Consider the following 19,271-nt stretch of genomic DNA (forward strand, 5'->3'; position numbering starts at 1 on the left):
CAGGTCACTGTATATCTTGTTATAACTTGCAAAAATGTGCGAGACAGAGTGTAAAATATAATGTAAATGATAATCACTGCTGAGTGGCAATGCTCCAAGATGTGTTCATCAATTGTGGCAAATGTACCACACTAATGAAGGATATTGCTGATGTGGGAAAATGTGGGAGGGCTAAGGAGCCGGGCATATGGGAATCCCCTATATTTTTTGTGTGACATTTATGTAATCAAAGTTTCTTAAAAAAAAAAAAAAGAGAGAGACTATAGAAAAAAATGATTCTCTCAGGCTCCAGATCTAGAATATGGGAAAGGAAGAGAAGAGCAGTAAAAGGGAAAGCAGCTAATAGAGAGAGGCAGAGGGAAGGGTAGAGTTGGGTGAGCTCAGGGCATGGAAAGTGTTTGCTATTGTGTCCCACAAAAACATATGTTGACGTTCTCAGAATATGACCTTATTTGGTAATAGGGTCATTACAGATAGAATTAGATAAGATAAAATGAGGTCATACTTGAGAAGAGTGGGCCCTTAAGTCAATGTGACTGGTATCCTTATAAGAATGGGGAATTTACCAATGTGGGACATGACTTCCAGGGATAAGCCTCCCTGACACCAAGGGATTATTACCAAGCATTAATCAGTGATGCATTTAGAGAATGATCTTGACCAAAAGGGAGAAAAATTAAATAAAATCTTTTTTATTTATTTTTTTGAGAGTATGTCATGATCCAACTTTTTTTAATTGTCTTTTTTTAAAAATAGATGAATAGATCACACAAAACATTACATTAAAAAACATAAGAGGTTCCCATATACCCCACTTCCCACCCCCATTCCCTTAAAATCATTTTTATGGCTAAGAGATTTCAAAATAAATTGGGAGGTCATACCAGAGGTTATGCTTATACAGCTCTCAGCCAGACTTCACAAAATGCTACAGTAAACAAAGCCTCAAACAAGTCTTCCTAATGGCCCTAGGGATGTCTGGACACCAGAGGCAAACCACATGGACTCATCTGGGAAAATATGAAAATCTATTTCCCCAATGTAACATAGTTATACTCATTTATAATTCCTCAATCATGATTTTTCTACTCCTTTTATTTGAACCTATAATTTTCAATTTATCTGTTAAATATATTTCTAAAAGACTTAAAATCTTTGAATTGTTCATATGCTGGTTGAGCCCTGAAACCCAGCAGAGTTGCGGCCAACTTCTACTCACCAGTTCTTTGGGCTTGCCCTGGAGAACTAACCAAACAATGATTGACCAGTCATATCCCCAAAACAAGGAGTATCTTCAACTGTAAGCAAAACAATTCCTTTCCTCTGCCCCATAATATTGATATCCTTTCTCAGCCTGAAGCTGTGTGAACATTGTTCCAAATCCCTCTGGATTGAAGAATGAACAAAAATAAGGGAGTGTAACCATGGACCAAAGCAGATGAACTGTTTTGTAGTTATTATCTTGTGTTAATGGAGTACTTTTTAACAGTGATATTAAAAAATTTTGTTTTTAATTTTTTAAAAAGGATGGGGAATTTAAACAGAGAGAGAGGTGAATATTATGTGACAACTGAGGCAGAGAATGTCATGGATTTCTGGCAAGCCATTGCCACATGCCAGGAAAGAGGCATGGAACAGGTTTTCCCCTGAAAGTTTAAGAGGAAGCATAGCCCTGCTGACACCTTAATTTCAGACTTCTAGCTTACAGAACTGAGAGATAATACATTTCTGTTAGAAGCCACCAATGTGTGGGACTTTGTTTACAATAGCCCTAGAAAACTCTCTCAGCATTATCAGCTTCCTTAAATACCAGGTGTCTTATTTTGTCAGGCTGCTATGACAAATACCACCCAATGGATTGGCTTAAACAACAAGCATTTATTAGCTCGTGGCTTCAGAGGCTAGAGGTCCCAAATCAAGACATTGGCAAGGCAATGCTTTCTCCCCAAAGTCTACAGTATTCTGACACTGGCTTGCCACAATCCTTCGAGTTCCTTGGCTTGCATTTCTGCCTCCCCATCACAGGGCAATATTCTTTATGTCCTCCTGTGTTTCTTTTCCTGTTTCTGCTGTCTTCTGACTTCCAGGTTTCTTCCCTTTATAAGGCCTCCAGTAATACAGATTAAGACCCACTCTGACTCAGATGGCCATACCAGTTGGCTCAATTTCCTCATCTATGAGGAAGATATCAAAATGTTTGTCTTAGATGCTTAAATGAGAATTAAGTGAGACTTTTGGTTTATACAATCACTCATTCATTACAGAAATACCGATTGCCCACTATATGCCAGGGACATATCGAGGGACCAATGATTCAGGAATAAACAAAACACAAAAATTCCTAAATAATTCCTACAACTTACATGCTTATAAGTTAAATATATTATCTATCAGGCAGTGGCGAGGACTTTGGAGAGCAACAAAGCAAAGGAACAAAGGCTGCAATTTTAAATAGGGATATCAAGAGAGGCCTTGCAGATGGATTTGGAGCTCAGTACCATGTCAGAGGGTCCTACTTTGGAATTTGTGCTCCTGAGTGTGATGGAGCTGGACTCAGATGTGTAGGATGGAGCCATCCTACACATGGCTCTTCTGTCGCTTTTACTGAACCTGTGGTTGGTGCTAGGGATAGTGCATACTCAAGGGACTTGAATCTCTGGACTGCCTATGTGCCAGCTGGGCCCTGAGCCTCAGCAGAGCTGTGACTCCTACTCTCTGTTTCATTGGACTTACCCAGGTCAGCTAGCAAGGTGGTGAAGATGGTCAACCACCACGCCAGGGAATCAAGAGTGCCAACAACTGCAAGCAGAGATGTAACTGCAAGGTTACATCCATCACCCATGTGGAATCTAAGTCCCCTCTTGATCTAGAGGTGGAGGGGACATCACCATCCCAGGGTCCACAGAATGGAGAAATAAAATATGGACTAGAGTGGACCTACTGATATTCTACTATAAAACTACTGTGAGGAGTAATAGAAGAAATTGTAGCATTGAGGTGGAGAAAGTGGCCACAGTAGTTGCTGAGGGCAGGGAGAGGGAAGAAGAGATGTGATGTGGGGGCATTTTTGGGATTTTGAGTTTTCCTAAATGATACTGCAGGGTCAGAGCTAGACTTTATATATCCTGCCATAACCCACTGAAGGTACTAGGGGAGACTGTGAACTACAGAGTAAAAGATTATCCATGTGGTGCAGCAGTGCTCCAAAATGTGTTCATCGAGTGCAATGAGAGCGCCACGAGGATGGAGGAGGTTGTTGGTGTGGGAGCAGTGGGGTGGAAGAGTGGGGGGTATATAGGAACCTCTTATATTTTTTAATGTAACTTTTTTTTGTGATGTATATATCTTAAAAAAAATACAATTTACAAAAATGATGGGGTGGGCGGTGGGGAGTGGGCTATAATGGAATCTCTTATATTTATTATGTTTTTAATGTAATGTTCTTTGTGATTAACTTTAATTTAAAAAGTATAAAAAACTTTATAAAAGTGCAGAGTTTAAAATGTAAACCATAATGTAACTAAAAATTTAGAAAAATGTACAGTCTAAAATATAAACCATAATGGACCCATGGTTAGTAGCTATGTTTCAATACCTGTACATCAGTTGTTACAAATATAATATCCACATGTAAAAAGATCATTGCTGGGGAAGGCAGAAATGGGTTTAATGCTGGGTATACTGGAATCCCCTATATGGTATATGTGACTTTGCTGTGATCTAAAACTTTTTTGAGAACAAATACAAAAATTAAAAACAAAGGGTGTAGACACTGAGGATGGAATGGAAGAGACTGCCTTGCCACTGTACATACAGGGTAACACCTATTAAAGTGATGAAAGACAAAAAAAAAGAGAGAGGCCTCGCTGAGACAATGATATTTGAACAAAAGACCTGAAAGAGGTTAGACAATGTATGCAGAAGCACCTGCACAATACCTGGCAGGAACAGGTACCATGATTTTTAAATTTTATTACTATCACCACCGTCATTATAATTATTATTCTCATTCTTCTTTGTTACCCAGAAAAGTGGTTAATGCAGAACTGGTAGAAAGAGCTCAAAATATTAATAACTACTGCTAATGATAATAAAACTACATCGACTAAGACTTCTTAAGCACTTATTACTATTCACAAGCCCAAGTTATGGAATCGGATTCCAGGAGATTAATTTGTCCAACTCTTGGGTATAGCAGAGATTGTTTTAAAATCCCAATTGCTTTTTAGATTTAAAAAGGCAGTAGTAAAACTTATATGCTGTTAGTAAGTGATTATATATTTCTTCTTGCTCTCAGTTAAGCCCTTTTGCCAAAGTTTCTAAAACTAAAATAAAAAGGTAATTTGAGAAGTTATAAAGCTAGTTCAAGAAATTTTAAGTTACATCAGAATTTTTTACTGATTATGTAGAAGAATAATCTTGGCCGAATCACTTCACCTTTTATCACTTGTAAAAGAAAGTACCTGGACTATTATCTAGGATTCCTTCTTATTAAAAAAAAAAGTCTATGACTTAGTATTCATTACTTACTCGATGGAGACAATAACGGCATTCAATTCCTCAGCCATTTTTGCACATAGCTCATCATAATACCTGATTTCTAAAAGAGACAAAGAAGAGATAATTATAAAATACGTCATTTAATACTGTCCACTCCTAAATTCTTCTAAGTGGGGATTATTTTTAGACTTGGACTTAAGTTAACAAAAAAAGCAAATGTATATTAATGTCTTTCTAAGAGTTACATGTACAAATACAAAAATTATATATGGTTTCTGATGTAACACGATTACTAGAAAATAACAGGAAATCATATCAAATTACTTTTTAATGTATTTTTAACTAAACATTTATTTCAAGTAACAGGTTATATGAAATGCACCAAATTAAATCTGATTTCAAAGCTCTTCAAATGTATGCCTTTCCAAAAAAGAATCATAGCAAATAAGCAGGTTGCTTCTTTTAACCACAAAATTTGCACTTTCAACATCTTCATTTGCTGTGATTCAGGAAAGCCACAAATTTGGTATAAACTAACACATGACAAACTAAAATTTTAGGAAGTCTTAGCATTTCTTAGAAAGCAGATCCAATGGTCTGCAATGACAGAGCAATTTTAATAGATAAAAACATAATCCTTCAGTTATTCTTTCAATAAATTAAGAGCAGGATTGTTGCCAAAAGAAAGTCAAATATTTCCTTATTTATAGACTTTCCAAGGAGGTCTTAGAATTGGAAGTTTAAAAATTATAAGACCACCTACAAACCTTTACCCCCTAACTTTTTCCCTGGCAGGAGAGATCAGTCAAAATTGTGCAGAAAAAGGCCAAGCTGCCCTATGTAATCCATACCTGTCTTCTGGCGCAATGTCCTATCTGGCAAGAGTCTAGTACTATAGAGTCAATAATTTCTAGAGCAGAAACTCTGTCTTACTCACTTTCGTATCCCCCATGATACATCTAGCACATGAACGAGCAGATCTGCCCAGACGAATTGGTTTTTTGCACAAAGTCCTACATTCCTGGAAACCCAGCAATCCTGGGCAAACCTAGGTACTCAATGAACATCAGCTGAAAGCATGAACAAATTAGTGAATTGAAGACTCAGAGACCCTTGTTCATGATGACTATAGAATTAAATGAAACAGGATTACTAGAAAAGATTAAACTTTTTGACATTTGAAATGACTATTGTATTTAAAAACAAGATCATAGGATGATCAACAAAACTAACTGCCATTACCTTTTTTTCCAAGATTTATTTATTTACTTTATTTTTCTTTATTTATCCCCTCTCTCTCCCAGATGGTTTTCTCATCTGTCTGCTCATTGTTTGCTTGCGTTCTCCAGGGGGCACTGGGAATCAAACCCGGGACCTTCCACATGAGAGGCGAGTGCCCAACAGCTGAGCCACATCCGCTCCCTGCAGGCTGTGGCATTTGCTGGCTTGTGGCATCTGCTCATTGCAGTGGGGGCAGTGTCTAGCTTGGTGTATAGCTCATTGTGGTGGGAGGTGGCATCTTCTTATCTTCTTTTAGGAGGCATTAGAACCCGAACCTGGGACCTCCCATGCAGTAGGCAGGCACCCAACTGATTGAGCCATTGTTTTTTGTTGTGTTTATTATTTATTTATTTATTTTTAAATTTTATTTATTTCTCTCCCCCCCACCCCAGTTGTCTGTTCTCTGTGTCTATTTGCTGCGTGTTTTTTGTCCACTACTGTTGTTTTCAGCAGCACGGGAATCTGTGTTTCTTTTTGTTGCGTCATCTTGTTGTGTCAGCTCTCTGTGTGTGCGGTGCCACTCCTGGGCAGGTTGCATTTTCTTTTGTGCTGGGCGGCTCTCCTTACAGGGCACACTCCCTGCTTGTGGGGCTCCCCTACGTGGGAGACACCCGTGCGTGGCACGGCACTCCTTGCGCGCATCAGCACTGAACATGGGCCAGCTCCACGTGGGTCAAGGAGGCCCAGGGTTTGAACCGCGGACCTCCCATGTGGTAGATGGATGCCCTAACCACTGGGCCAAGTCTGCTTCCCGTGTTTTGTTTTTATAAAGACTTTATTTTTCTTTATTTATTCCTCCCTTCCCCCAAGTGGTTCGCTCTGGGGGAATAGCCTGTCCATTGTTCGCTCGCCTTCTCCAGGAGGCACCAGGAACTGAATCCAGGACCTCCCACATGACAGGTGAGTGCCCAATGGACTGAGCTACATCAGCTCCCTGCAGGATGCAGCATCTGCTGGCTTGTGGCTTCTGCTTGTTGCAGTAGGAATGAAGACTAGCTTGTTGCTTGTGGTTGATGGCTTTCTAGCTTGTTGCTGCGGTTGGTGTCTTTCTAGCTAGCTGTGGGATGTGGTGTCTAGCTAATTGTGGTGGAGGTGGTGTCTGCTTGTCTTCTTTAGGAGGCACCAGGACTTAACCTGGGCTCTCCCATAGGGTAGGTGGGCACCCAAGTGGTTGAGCCACATCCGCTTCCTTGCCATTGCTTTTTAAATGTAGGCTGTCAAAAGCTCTGGGCTGAAGTAGCTCCATGATAGTTAATTCCTCCTTGATTGGCTTTTTCCTGGCCTGCTCCACTTGGCTGCCCAACATTTTGAATTTGTTCTGCTCATAAAAGTATTCCAAAGGCTAAGAGAACATTTCTGAACATTGCCAGATCACTTCCTTTCAAAGGCTACCTATCTTTTCTATATTAAGGTTTGGCTTCATAAGCAGCTAACACATTGATGAGTTAAAATGTTTTATTTCATAGAAAGATATCTTCAAAAGACAAGCTGGAAAGCACTACAAGTAATTCCCTTATGTTTTGGACCACTGAAACTTCATTTTGTTTTAGTGCAGAAAGCTATTTTCAGTGCTTTAAACAAGATATTCTGGGATTTAGGTCACAGGAAGTATTTTCAAAACAGTCTGCATGAATAAATAAACAAACGAACACCTTTACCTAGTATAACTATATAATGTACCATCCAAACCAGGACCCTTTTGAGAATGAAAAAATGGTCACATTTAATAATTTTGTTGGGACGATAGGGATAACTAGGACTATTCAAGGAAACAGAGACAAATGGACCCCCTCTCCTTAATCAATAAGAAAGCCAAACTCAATCACAAATCTCCCCCGGGCCAACCACCACCCCAAACAATCTCAAGGTGACCAGGACATACTTGCACTTGCCAAGGCCCAGCCTCCTCCATGGATATAAACAACACTGCGTCTCAGCGGCTCTTCTGGCTTTGGAGAGCCTTCAAATACTCTGACTTCCACACCGTCAAAGTCAGTGTCCTTCACTTTCACCTGAGCAGATGACCCTGCACTTTTCTTGTCAAAAGAAACGATGATAAAATTCAGTGCGAGAAGATGATGGCTCAGCCCCAGGTAATGGATCAGGTTACTCTGAAGGATGAGGGAGGGAAGAAAGAGGAAGAGTACACGTCAGTTTTGTCACCAGAGTCACACTCATCAATTTTTAGTATTTGAATTCTTACAAGTAACTGCCACTGGACTTGAGGACTCACTGGACACTTTTAATACAACAAATTAAATTTACTTTTTTGCTTTTAGAGCTTACAAAGTATTTTCACACATGAAATTTCCCTTGATTTTTCAGGTCAGCTCTGAGAGGGAAATGGAACAGGAATCATTAGCACCATTTTATGGAAAAGGCTTAGAAATTAACTCAATTTGCCCAGTTAGCTGGCGAAGTGACAATGCCAGGACTTAAACCTATGACTTGTGAATTCCGGGATTCAGAATTTTTGTTCAATTAAGCACATAATAGTTCAACTTCTACAGGTGCCCAGATAAATCAATTTCTCAATTTGTTGAAGAAGTTAAACAATGGTTAATATTCTTGATATGAAATAAATAAACGTGAGTATGTGTGTGTGAGAGAGAGAGAGAGGATTCAAACCACTGATTTAAGTTCTTTAAAAAAAATAAATCATTTAGTTTTGTGGCAAAACATCAATCTATCTTGAAGAATACCATGATCTTCCAAGACATCACTAAGAGTCACTGTATTCGACAAAGCTTCTTGCATAGACACAATGAATCCCTGTCAACACCATTTATTAATTAATGGGGAATACACAGGAAGGGTCCATTCCACTGCTAGTGGGACAAGCATCGGACAAGCATCGTATAGGCAAGAAATAAAGTATCAACAGAGAAATGTAGATTTAGCTCTGTTACTTTTTAGAATACATTTTCCTTAGTCAAAGAAAGATGTTATTAATACTGAAGACAAATTACATATGAGTTTCTTCAAGTATGAAAAAGTTGTAAAAGGAGATTTGTTTCACAAGATAGATGAGACTGTTCATTTTACAATGGACCCTACCTCCGGTTTCCTTTATGTATTTATCTTCATGCATGCGGACTTGATTCGATTTGCCCATACATTTCCAGAAACACCTCTATTTTGTTACATTTATGTTCACTTGCATTAACAGAACTCCAAAGCAACCATTCTGCATTGTTTACAATGGTGACAGGGTGGGGATGAGGCAATAGAAATGCTAGTTGGGAAAGCACAAATAGATAAGCAGACAGGAGTCAGAAAGAGCAGGTAGACAATTGGGAACAAAACCCAGATAGTTGCTAAAAAAATCTATGCTGCTACTTGGAAATGTATTGATAAATAAAGAAAAACAGTTATACTACAGTCAATATTAAGAATGTTTCAAAATTTGAGGAAGCAGATGTTGCTCAAGCAGTTGAATGCCTGCTTCCCACATGCGAAGTCCCGGGTTTGGTTCCTGGTGCCTCCTAAAACACAAACAAGCAAAACAAACAAATAAAACAAGTCAGGGGAGCTGATGTGGCTCAGTGGTTCAGTGCTGGCTTCCCACATTCGAGGTCCCAGGTTTCAAGTTCAATCTCTGGCCCCTGGTACCTCAAAAAGAAAAAAAGGAAAATGTAGAGAATCATACAGGAACCCACTGTTAATGACTTTTATTACTAGTCTCAATAACAGTGATCACTACTGGGTAGGAGGTTGAATTCTGGCTACAATTCTATGAGGTTGGCATTATTATCCTCCTTTTAGAGAGAAAAAAGGAGGAGCTTAGAGATCAAATCATTTGCCCAAGGTCATATACAGCTACTACTGGAGGAGCTAAGGACCATGCTCAGGTTCATCTGACATCAAAGACCATGCTCTTTATTTTGCCTTCTTCTGTCATGACTGGTATAGCCAGCCAGGCACAAGTGTCAACAGAACAGGTTATGAGACATACAGATTATTATCTTGCTTGCTCCACTGTTACAACATGGGAGGTACCAGCACTACCCAGAACCCACCAAACCAGCAAGGTCTAGAATATACATTGACCTCAGTTCAGGAGTCACCAGTGAGTGACCCTCAGGGTTCATGCACAGATAAATATCTGCTCAAAGCAGTGCAGAAGCTAAATTCCTGAAACCATGAAAGGTTGCAGGGCATAAATAGAATTGCCTTAGAGATAATGCTTTGGATCAGCATAAGTCTAGAAAGCTGCCCTGAGACCTTTCCCATGTGGGAAGACATTCACATTCTATCTAATGTAATATGCCAAAACTGTGAATAGTATCCAACTTTTTTCTCCAACATTTACTGTTTCCCTTAGCTCTTCTCACTATTCTCCTCCCATCCCTATGGGAGGATCAACACTTTCTCTAGTTCTTATTTTAGAGAAGGGGTAAGAGAGCAAATAGAAAAGAAACAGGACTGTCTCCTTGCTTTAGATTTTCAAAAGCATAGTCCCTTAGGGAATAACAGAATAGACAATGATTTAGAAGATTATATGATGAATAAGTCTCCCAGACTAGAAAATGATTCCCCAGGCTAAGTGGCAGGAGAAGAGAGGAGGAAGTACTGGAGATGAAACAAGAATAGATAGGCATGTGGGAGTCAGTTAAAAAAAAAAAAGGAAAAAAGATCCTATCACAAGACTTCTGCCCTCACACTATGTGTGTGTATACATATATAAAACTTCCAGGAAGAGGATGTGGCTCAAGTGATAAGGCCTCCGCCTACCATATGGGAGGACCTGGGTTCAATCCCTGGTGAAAAAGAAGAAAAAGAGAGCCTACATGGTGAGCCAGGGCCCGTGTAGTAAGCTGAGTGCCCACGTGGTGAGCTGAGTGCCCATGCAATAAGCCGAGTTCCCATTTGGGTGCCCGCACGGCAAGCCAAGTGCCCAAGTGGTGAACTGCATGTCCGTGCGAGTGCCCATGTGAGTGCCCGCATGGTGAGCCAGTGCCTGTGCAGTGAGCCAGTGCCCACAAAGTGAGCGAAGTGCCTGTGCAAGTGCTCATGTGGTGAGCCAAGTGCCTGCATGATGAGCTGAGTGACCATGTGAGTACCAGCATAGCAAGCCAGTGCCCACACAGCAAGCCAAATGCCCACATGGTGAGCCAGTGCCTGTGCAGTGAGCCAGTGCCCACAAAGTGAGCGAAGTGCCTGTGCAAGTGCCCATGTGGTGAGCCAAGTGCCTGCATGATGAGCTGAGTGACCATGTGAGTACCAGCATAGCAAGCCAGTGCCCACACAGCAAGCCAAATGCCCACATGGTGAGCCAGTGCCTGTGCAAGTGAATCAAGCAACAAGATGATGACACAACAAAAGAGAGACAAAGGGGAGAGTCAAGGTGAAACTTAGCAGAGACCAAGAATTGAAGTGGTGCAACTGACAGGGAACCTCTCTCCATATCAGAGGTCCCCAGGATTGAATCCCAGTGAATCCTAGAGGTAGAAGACCACAAGAGAAGACAAAAAGAGAAATAGATACAGAAGGTCACACAGTAAATAGACAAGGACAGCAAAAACATTAGGGTGGGGGAGGGAGAAAGGGAGGCGAAAAACAAAAAACAAAAGATCTTCCTCGCCTGGGCAAGTCCTGCTACTTTCTCAAGTAGGACGGCCAAAAGCTCTGGAATAGATAAGCCTTGCCTAATAAAATAAAATAGGCTAATAAGCCAAGGCTTAGATCTTAAAGCTTTAAAGCTCTGGAATATATAAACCTTGCCTAATAAAGGAAATGGCTAATAAGCCAAGCCTTAGATCTTAAAACTTTCACCTATGAATGTTTTCCCGTAATAATGAAACTAAGCCTAATTGTAAAACCTCCTTGTTGCTCAAGTGTGGCCTGTCTCTAAGCCAGGGGTTCATAACCAGGGCTTCACGGACCCTCTAGGGTCCATGGAAAGATTTCAAGGGATCTGTGACCTTGAATTGAAAAAAAGATCAACTTATTATCTTTATTTTTCTCTGACCTCTGATATCTAGCATTTCCTTCACTTATGAATGTATAAAATAAATAAATTGCAGTAGTATTCATTTCACCTGACTGGCAAAGGGGTCCGTGGAACAAAAAAGGTAAGAACCCCTGCTCTAGGCCAAACTCCACAAATAAACTCACTACCTTCCCTCCAAAGTGGGACATGACTTCCAGGGATGAGCCTCCCTGGCAAAGACCTTGATCAAAATGGGTATTAAATAAAATAGAGTTTTTATGGCTAAGAGATTTCAAAGAGAGTCAGGAGGTCATGCTGGAGGTTACATGTATGCAGTGGGAGCAGAGCAAGAATAGTGAGAACAAGGTTCAAACTACAAGAGGCATATATGGCACAGGAGTCAAAGGCATAGAGCCTTTGCCAGCTCAGAAGCCAGATTGCCAGCTCCCCCACTTACTAGCTGTGGTACCTTGGGCAAGTTACTAAACCTCTGTGTGTCTCAATTTCTCATCTGTAAAATGGAATGACAAGATCAACTACTTCAAAAGACTGTTACAAAGATTAAAACAGTAAAGTACCTACAAGAGGGCCTGACACAGACTAAGCCCTATATAAATTGCCTATCATTATTATTATCACACCTCTGATGTAGAATATTTTGGTATGAGGAAATGTGAGCTCAGAAACAGATATTTCAATGTTTCTAAGGAAGCCGTTGACTCTCCTTTTTGCTCCATGCTACGCATTTATTATTAGTACCAAGTGATTAACAAGTTCTGAAATTGTTTTAGGTTAAAGACATATAAAGCAGTTATTCTACAACTACCTCTTAGAAAATTCATTTGTATGTGCATATCAAAGAATAAGAGAGAGGTAGGGGGAAAACAGTAGTACAGTGATACTCCACCCATAAATAACATAGCACGTGGTCAAATGTCAACAGGAACCAACTACATTAACTACTTAGAGCATCTGCTCTAACTCACTGCCTGCTTCCTGTCTCATACTCAAAGGGCTGTATTCTATGTCAGTGTTTCTCCAACATTTCCCGTAACAGTCACTTCATCCTGTCAAACAACTTTTTTTTTTCCCAGCATCCAAAATCATTTTAATAACAGGGCAGGATCTGAAACTAGTTTTTGTAGCCTCGGCTTGCCCGGCGACCTCTGGCGTGCTCGAACTTCCAGCCCTTGGAGCGGACGCAGGGTTTGGCGTGGCTGTCGGCGTTCTGGGGCCTTCCGAAGTGCCTGTGCACCTCCCGGCCCTGGCGCACCCAGAGAGATGGGTGTGCCGCAGCCCTTGGAGTCCAAGCTAGCTGGTCCAAGGTGAGGATTTTCAAACAACTTTTTAATTTTCCTCTCTAAATTCCACTCTGAGGGGAAACACTGAGAGAGAGAGAGGTGATGAATTTTCTTGTTTGTCTTTTATTATTATTTTTGAAATAATGAAAATTCTCTAATAATGATTGAAGTGATAAATGTAAAACTATGTGAATATATCAAATACCATTGATTGTATGCTTTGGATGAACTGTATGCTTAGAAATATGTATCAATAAAATTGATTTGTTAAAAAAAAGAGCAAAAATAAATTCTACTCTGTTCTTGGCCTTTATTGGAAAAAAAATATTTTCATGTAACATTTATCAGTATGAAGATCTGTGGTCACATTTTTTAAACATTGTAAAGATTGAGTGTACTTTCAAGTGAAGATTTTATTTTTTCCATTGGCACTCAACTTACATGACTTGCATCTGAGCCCACTATACAGATCACCTGAAATACACTAATCAGAACTTTTGTTCTACCTCAATATTTGTGGCAAGAAACTACTAACGTTCATATAACTGTAATTCAGCAAATATTAATTTGGCAAGTACTAAATGTAAAGCACTCTGCTTGCTACATGTTAGAAGAGTAAAAGACCAAAAACTCAAATAGATAAGAAGTATTTTCTGACTTCTCCCTGCTTCCCCAAATTCCCATCTCTCCTTTAAGCTTTCATAGTTCTCTGAACATCCTCTGAGACTTTGATCTTTAAGGAAAATTCCCTCATTTTAAAATATTGACTCAGATTAATTAAAAAAAAAATTGCAGGCCAAATCTGGGCTAACAGCCACCAAGTTGCAACCTCTGATCAGGGAATGGTCCAATCGCACCTGAACGTGCAACAGCAAGGTAGCGGCAGATTAAATGCCACTCCAAGTATAGATCATAGTGGTCAATGACAAAACAACTAAGATTTTTGGATTCTTTGTTTTTTTTACAAGACTATACCTTGGGAAGAATTATGCAGCAGGTGTGCAAACAATAGATTGGTAAGAGAAACATTGGAGATAAGGACAGCAGTTATAAGAATTTGGCAATTGTCCACAGGAGAGAAAATAAAGGTCCATCCCAGTCGAAAACAGGGGAGGGAACATATATAAGAGAGAGTTCTGAGGCTGAGTTAATGAGTCTTGGCAACTGCTCAGAGAACTAGTAACTGGGACCAGGTAGATGGGCTGACTGGGCACATGGAGAAAGGATTCAAAGATCCTTGGGGGTCTTCACTTGGAGTATGAGAAGTAAAGAACACAGGAAGGGGAAGTGGATGTAGCTCAAGCGACTGGGCTCCCACCTACCACATGGGAGGTCCCAGGTTTGATTCCTGGTGCCTCTTTAAAAAGACGAACAAGGTGGTGAGTTGACGCAACAAGAGGAAAACATAATGAGAGGCACAGCTAAGCAGGGAGTGGAGGTGGCTCAAGTGATTAACCACCTCCCTCCCCCATGGGAGGTCCTGGGTTCAGTCCAGCACACAATGAACAGACATAGCAAGTGCAAACAATGAGGGGTAGGGAGAAATAAATAAATAAAAATAAATCTTTAAAAAACCAATAACGCAGGAAGAAAAGTAAGCAGGGAAGACAAGAGAATTTCTATTTCAGAATTCTTACTTTAAAGCTGATGGAACTACAAGGTACACAAGTACAAAAGGCAGATAGCAAATGCAGAGTCAGAGATTCAAGGAGGTCAGGACTAGAGTTAACTGTTGACAACTCAAACAACAATAAGACTCAAGAGAGGTAGTAATGAGACAAAGCATAGTGTCAAGGATATCCATGGAGAAGCATTCTTTCACAGGTTAGAAAGAAGAAGGTAGAGGGAGTAATCTAACAGTGGCAATAAGAGTGAATCAGGGGAAGCGGACTTGGCCCAGCAGTTAGGGCGTCTGTCTACCACATGAGAGGTCCGCGGTTCAAACCCCGGGCCTCCTTGACCCGTGTGGAGCTGGCCCATGCGCAGTGCTGATGTGCTCAAGGAGTGCCCTGCCACGCAGGGGTCTCCCCCACGTAGGGGAGCCCCAAGTGCAAGGAGTGCGCCCCATAAGGAGAGTCGCCCAGTGCGAAAGAAAATGCAACCTACCTAAGAATGGTGCCACCCACATGGAGAGCTGACACAGCAAGATGACGTGACACAACAAGATTACTCAACAAAAAGAAACACAGATTCCCGTGCCGCTGACAACAACAGAAGTGGACAAAGAGGACACAGCAAATAGACACAGAGAACAGACAACTGGGGTGGGGGGAAGGGAAGAGAAATAAATAAAAATAAAAATAAAAAAAAAAAAAAGAGTGAATCATATAACAGACACCAAAATTTGAAAGAACTGAGAGGAAAAAAAAAACCTGTTGATTTGGCCACTGAAGGAAGCTAAAGGCTGAAAAATAACCAGGAAGTCACCTCTAATAACTGAGTGAGTTTCCGGTGCTTTGTGTCAGTAAAAAATAATAATAATCCAATTATTTCAATATCTTCATCGTCACTGTCACTATGAGAAACAGTTAACTATATGCAAGACACCCTTCTTCTGAACTCTCTTTACGGCTCCTGTATGAGATTTAGAGGCAATGCCAACCTTATGGCTATGCCAAGATATTCTCATGCACCCATTCCAGCCTGCTAAGAATTTCCACATTTATGGCTGATTAGACCAAGTGGTAAAAGTGTTCAGCCCAAGCTAAATGAAATACAGGATTACAGTAGCATATAAATCTTCCTCTATAAAATTCACAAAATTGATCTAATTTCCAAGATATGTGTTTTGGCAAATATAGAACATTAGTTAGAGAACACAAGACTTAGGGAGTCAGACTGCCTGGGTTTGAACCAACCAGTTACTAACTGTGTACCTTACTCATGTCTCTGTCCCTTAATCTCCTCACCTATAAAATGGGAATAATAGTACCTATCTCATAAGAGTTGTTCTGAAGATCAAATAAATTAACATACAGAAAGCACTTATGACACTACCTGGCACATACTATGTACTCTGTAACTGCTTATTATTATCATTAACTGATAATTAATATTAGCCTTCCAGGAGGAGTACTGCATGCTGTTCTCTGCCTTGGCACTGCTGTAGGCGGTCTGATTTGCAGGTGCAGGAAGCCCTGCACCTTGCCTGGGGGTGAGGTTGAGGGGCAGCCTAGTGGGGGAATATATTTACCCCAAGAGGGCCGGAAGGCCAGGGTGCTTTAGCCTGAGGCCATTGGAAGGCTGGCTTGAGCCACTTAAGTCTTCCCACTCGAACCCATTTAGCCATTGCCTCTTTCGTTTGTTCTTCTGTGTTCATTCAGTAAACATTTATTGAGCAAAATAAATAAGTAAATAAATATTATAAAAAGAAAAGTGTTACTTCAGTGTATATCCCACAGAGCCAACCTTATAATATTTATGTCTGGTAAGTGGATTAAAACTAACTAGATTATTTAGGAAATGTTTCCTTCATTTTTTAAAACGTACAAATTAAATGTTTAGAACAACTTGACTTTGCTTTACCCATCAATAACTCTGAACCTACTTTTATAAAATCTCAGCATATCTTCTGGTGAATCCTGGATGTTACAAAGTTCTCCAAAAACCGTAACTGAATTTTTTAGTACTCTCTGTAATAATATACATCTTATCTAACTAGCAGAAAAAGAAACTGTTATAAACATCAAAGATTAGCATCAAAACCTTAAAGAAATTATGAGTGCCCTGGAAAAGAAAACTAGATTGACAGTCTCATTTCAGAGATTGTTGGAAAGAGGTGATAGGTTGGTCAAGAAGCTATTGGGAACAGCCATCCTCTAGGGAAAGAGACCTGGAAGCAAATTTGAGTAACCAATCCAGACAAAAAGGCCTTATTACTCTACATATGTGGAAGGTAGATGGTTGTAACACAGAAAGGCTCTTTCATGGGCTGATTCCCTTCCAACCTTATTCTTGGAGGTATGATAGAGTTAATGTCATGTTTCTCCAAATGTTACACAATTCTGCAAGTTGGCTAATGCTGCTCCATGGAATGAATTCCCTACCCCTGGGACAAATTGAAGCTGGAAGGCAGTGCAGAGTAAGAGAGCCAGACAGACCCTGGTATAATCCAAGCTCTGCCACCTGACAACTTTGTGGTTTGTGCAAGGTTATTACATCATTCTGGGCCTCCTTTTTTTTTTTTTTCATGTGTTAACAACAAATCCTACCTCTTTTTGCCAAGTCATTTTGAAGATTAAATTAAAACATCTAGCATACAGCAGGCATTGGTGTATCTATTTTATTCATTTAATCCAATAGTTCTCAAACTGGCAACATATTCGAATCATCTGGGAGATTTTACAAATCACCAATGCTGAGCCCCATCCTACACCAATTACACCAATTAAATAATAATCTCTAGGAGTGCAGCCTAAGGCATGGGTGTTTTTTAAGCTCCCTAGGTGAATCTGATGCATAGCAAGGTTGAGGATCAATAATTAAATCAGGGAAACGGACTTGGCCCAGTGGTTAGGGCGTCCGTCTACCACATGGGAGGTCTGCGGTTCAAACCCTGGGCCTTCTTGACCCGTGTGCAGCTGGCCCGTGCGCAGTGCTGATGCGCGCAAGGAGTGCCCTGCCACGCAGGGGTGTCCCCCGCGTAGGGGAGCCCCACGCGCAAGGAGTGCGCCTGTAAGGAGAGCCGCCCAGCACGAAAGAAAGTGCAGCCTGCCCAGGAATGGCACCGCCCACACTTCCCGTGCCGCTGACAACAACAGAAGCAGACAAAAGAAACAAGACGCAGCAAATAGACACAAGAACAGACAACCGGGGAAGGGGGAAGAATTAAATAAAATAAAAATAAATCTTAAAAAAAATTAAATCAAGTCAATTCATTCAACCAACATTTATTTCATACCTATAAGGTATAACTATGTTAAACATTAGAGGTACAAAGATGAACAAGGTATAAGGGCCTGTTTCCTAGGAGCACACAAATGCTCCTAGGAGATATCTGTTGATTATGTTGTGTCTAGTGTCTAGTTTCTACTAGACACAACAAATGATCACTAGACACAACAGATGATTATGATGTGATGTAGAAATGGAAAAAATTGAGATATGTACCAGGAAGTACAGAGGTATGTAACCCAGGATGGGGCAGAAAAGACAGGAGCTGTCAAAACAGACTGTCTGCAGATAGTAACAGTTGAGTTGAATTGGCATTTGACATTCTGATGAGTATGTGTCACAGAGTTGGTCTATTTGGATTTTTTCAGATGGGAGTACGATATGCTTCTTGGACATGGATATCTAAGTGGTTCAATAGGGTTAGGAAATTTTCTACCATTTTTTCTTCAAATATTCCTTCTGTCCCTTTTTCCTTCTCTTCTCCTTCTAGAACACCCATGGCACGTATGTTTGCATGCCTTTTGCTGTCATTCAGTTCCCTTAGACCTTGTTCGATTTTTTCCATTCTTCATCTGTTCTTTTGTATGTTCACTTTCAGAGGCCATTTCTTCAAGTGCACCAATCCTTTCTTCTGCCTCCTCAAATCTGCTATTGTACGATTCCAATATTTTTAAATTTTCATTTATTGCACCTTTCATTCCCATAAGATCTGTTATTTTTCTATGTATGCTTTCAAATTCTTCTGTGTGCTCACCTAATGTCTTAAAATCCTTAATCTCTTTAACCGTATCATTGAATTTATCAAGGAGATTTATTTGAACATCTATGATTACTTGTCTCAACTCCTTTATGTCATCTGGCGACTTATCTTGTTCCTTTAACTGGGCCATAGCTTTCTGTTTCTTGGTGTGGGTTGTAATTTTTTGTTGGTGTCTTGGCATCTGGTTTACTAGAGTATTAATTCTGGGTGCAGTTTTTCTCTTTAGTTTAGGGCATCCTGCCCTTTTTCCCTTACTGGTTGTGCAGTAGGAGCCAAGCATGTAGTGGGTGCTGTAAGCTGTGGAGGCTCAAGCTGCCCTCATTGCACGAGGGACCAGTGAAGCTTCTTCTAACTTTCCCATTTGCCAGGGGTAGGGATAGAGTCACAGCTGTGTGGAATAATCCAGGTCATGCAGGCCTAGACTGTAGTTGCCCAGAGAGACTGATGAAGCTTCACGCCCCTTTCTTCCCTGCCTGGGGCAGGGATGGAGCTGCAGGTATGGGCAGCAATCCATGCAGTGAGGGTCCAAGATTACCGCTGTTGCCCCAGTAGACTTCTGATTCAGTCTGTGCCAGCCAAAGTTACCTGTAGTTATCTGGATAGG

General features: G+C 40.6%; 1 protein-coding gene across 1 annotated transcript in view; it reads right to left on the reverse strand.

Moving 5' to 3' along the window:
* NCEH1 (neutral cholesterol ester hydrolase 1) overlaps window positions 1–19,271 on the reverse strand; it is an 89,036-nt gene that overhangs the window by 34,941 nt on the left and 34,824 nt on the right. The window contains exons 2-3 of the mRNA XM_058295331.1: window positions 7,664–7,892; window positions 4,531–4,600 (exon numbers count right to left, since the gene is read on the reverse strand). Of these exons, the coding sequence (XP_058151314.1) occupies window positions 4,531–4,600; window positions 7,664–7,892 (299 nt within the window). The remainder of the gene's footprint in view (window positions 1–4,530; window positions 4,601–7,663; window positions 7,893–19,271) is intronic.

Source organism: Dasypus novemcinctus, chromosome 4 (assembly GCF_030445035.2).
Source record: "Dasypus novemcinctus isolate mDasNov1 chromosome 4, mDasNov1.1.hap2, whole genome shotgun sequence".
Lineage (NCBI taxonomy): Eukaryota > Metazoa > Chordata > Mammalia > Cingulata > Dasypodidae > Dasypus > Dasypus novemcinctus.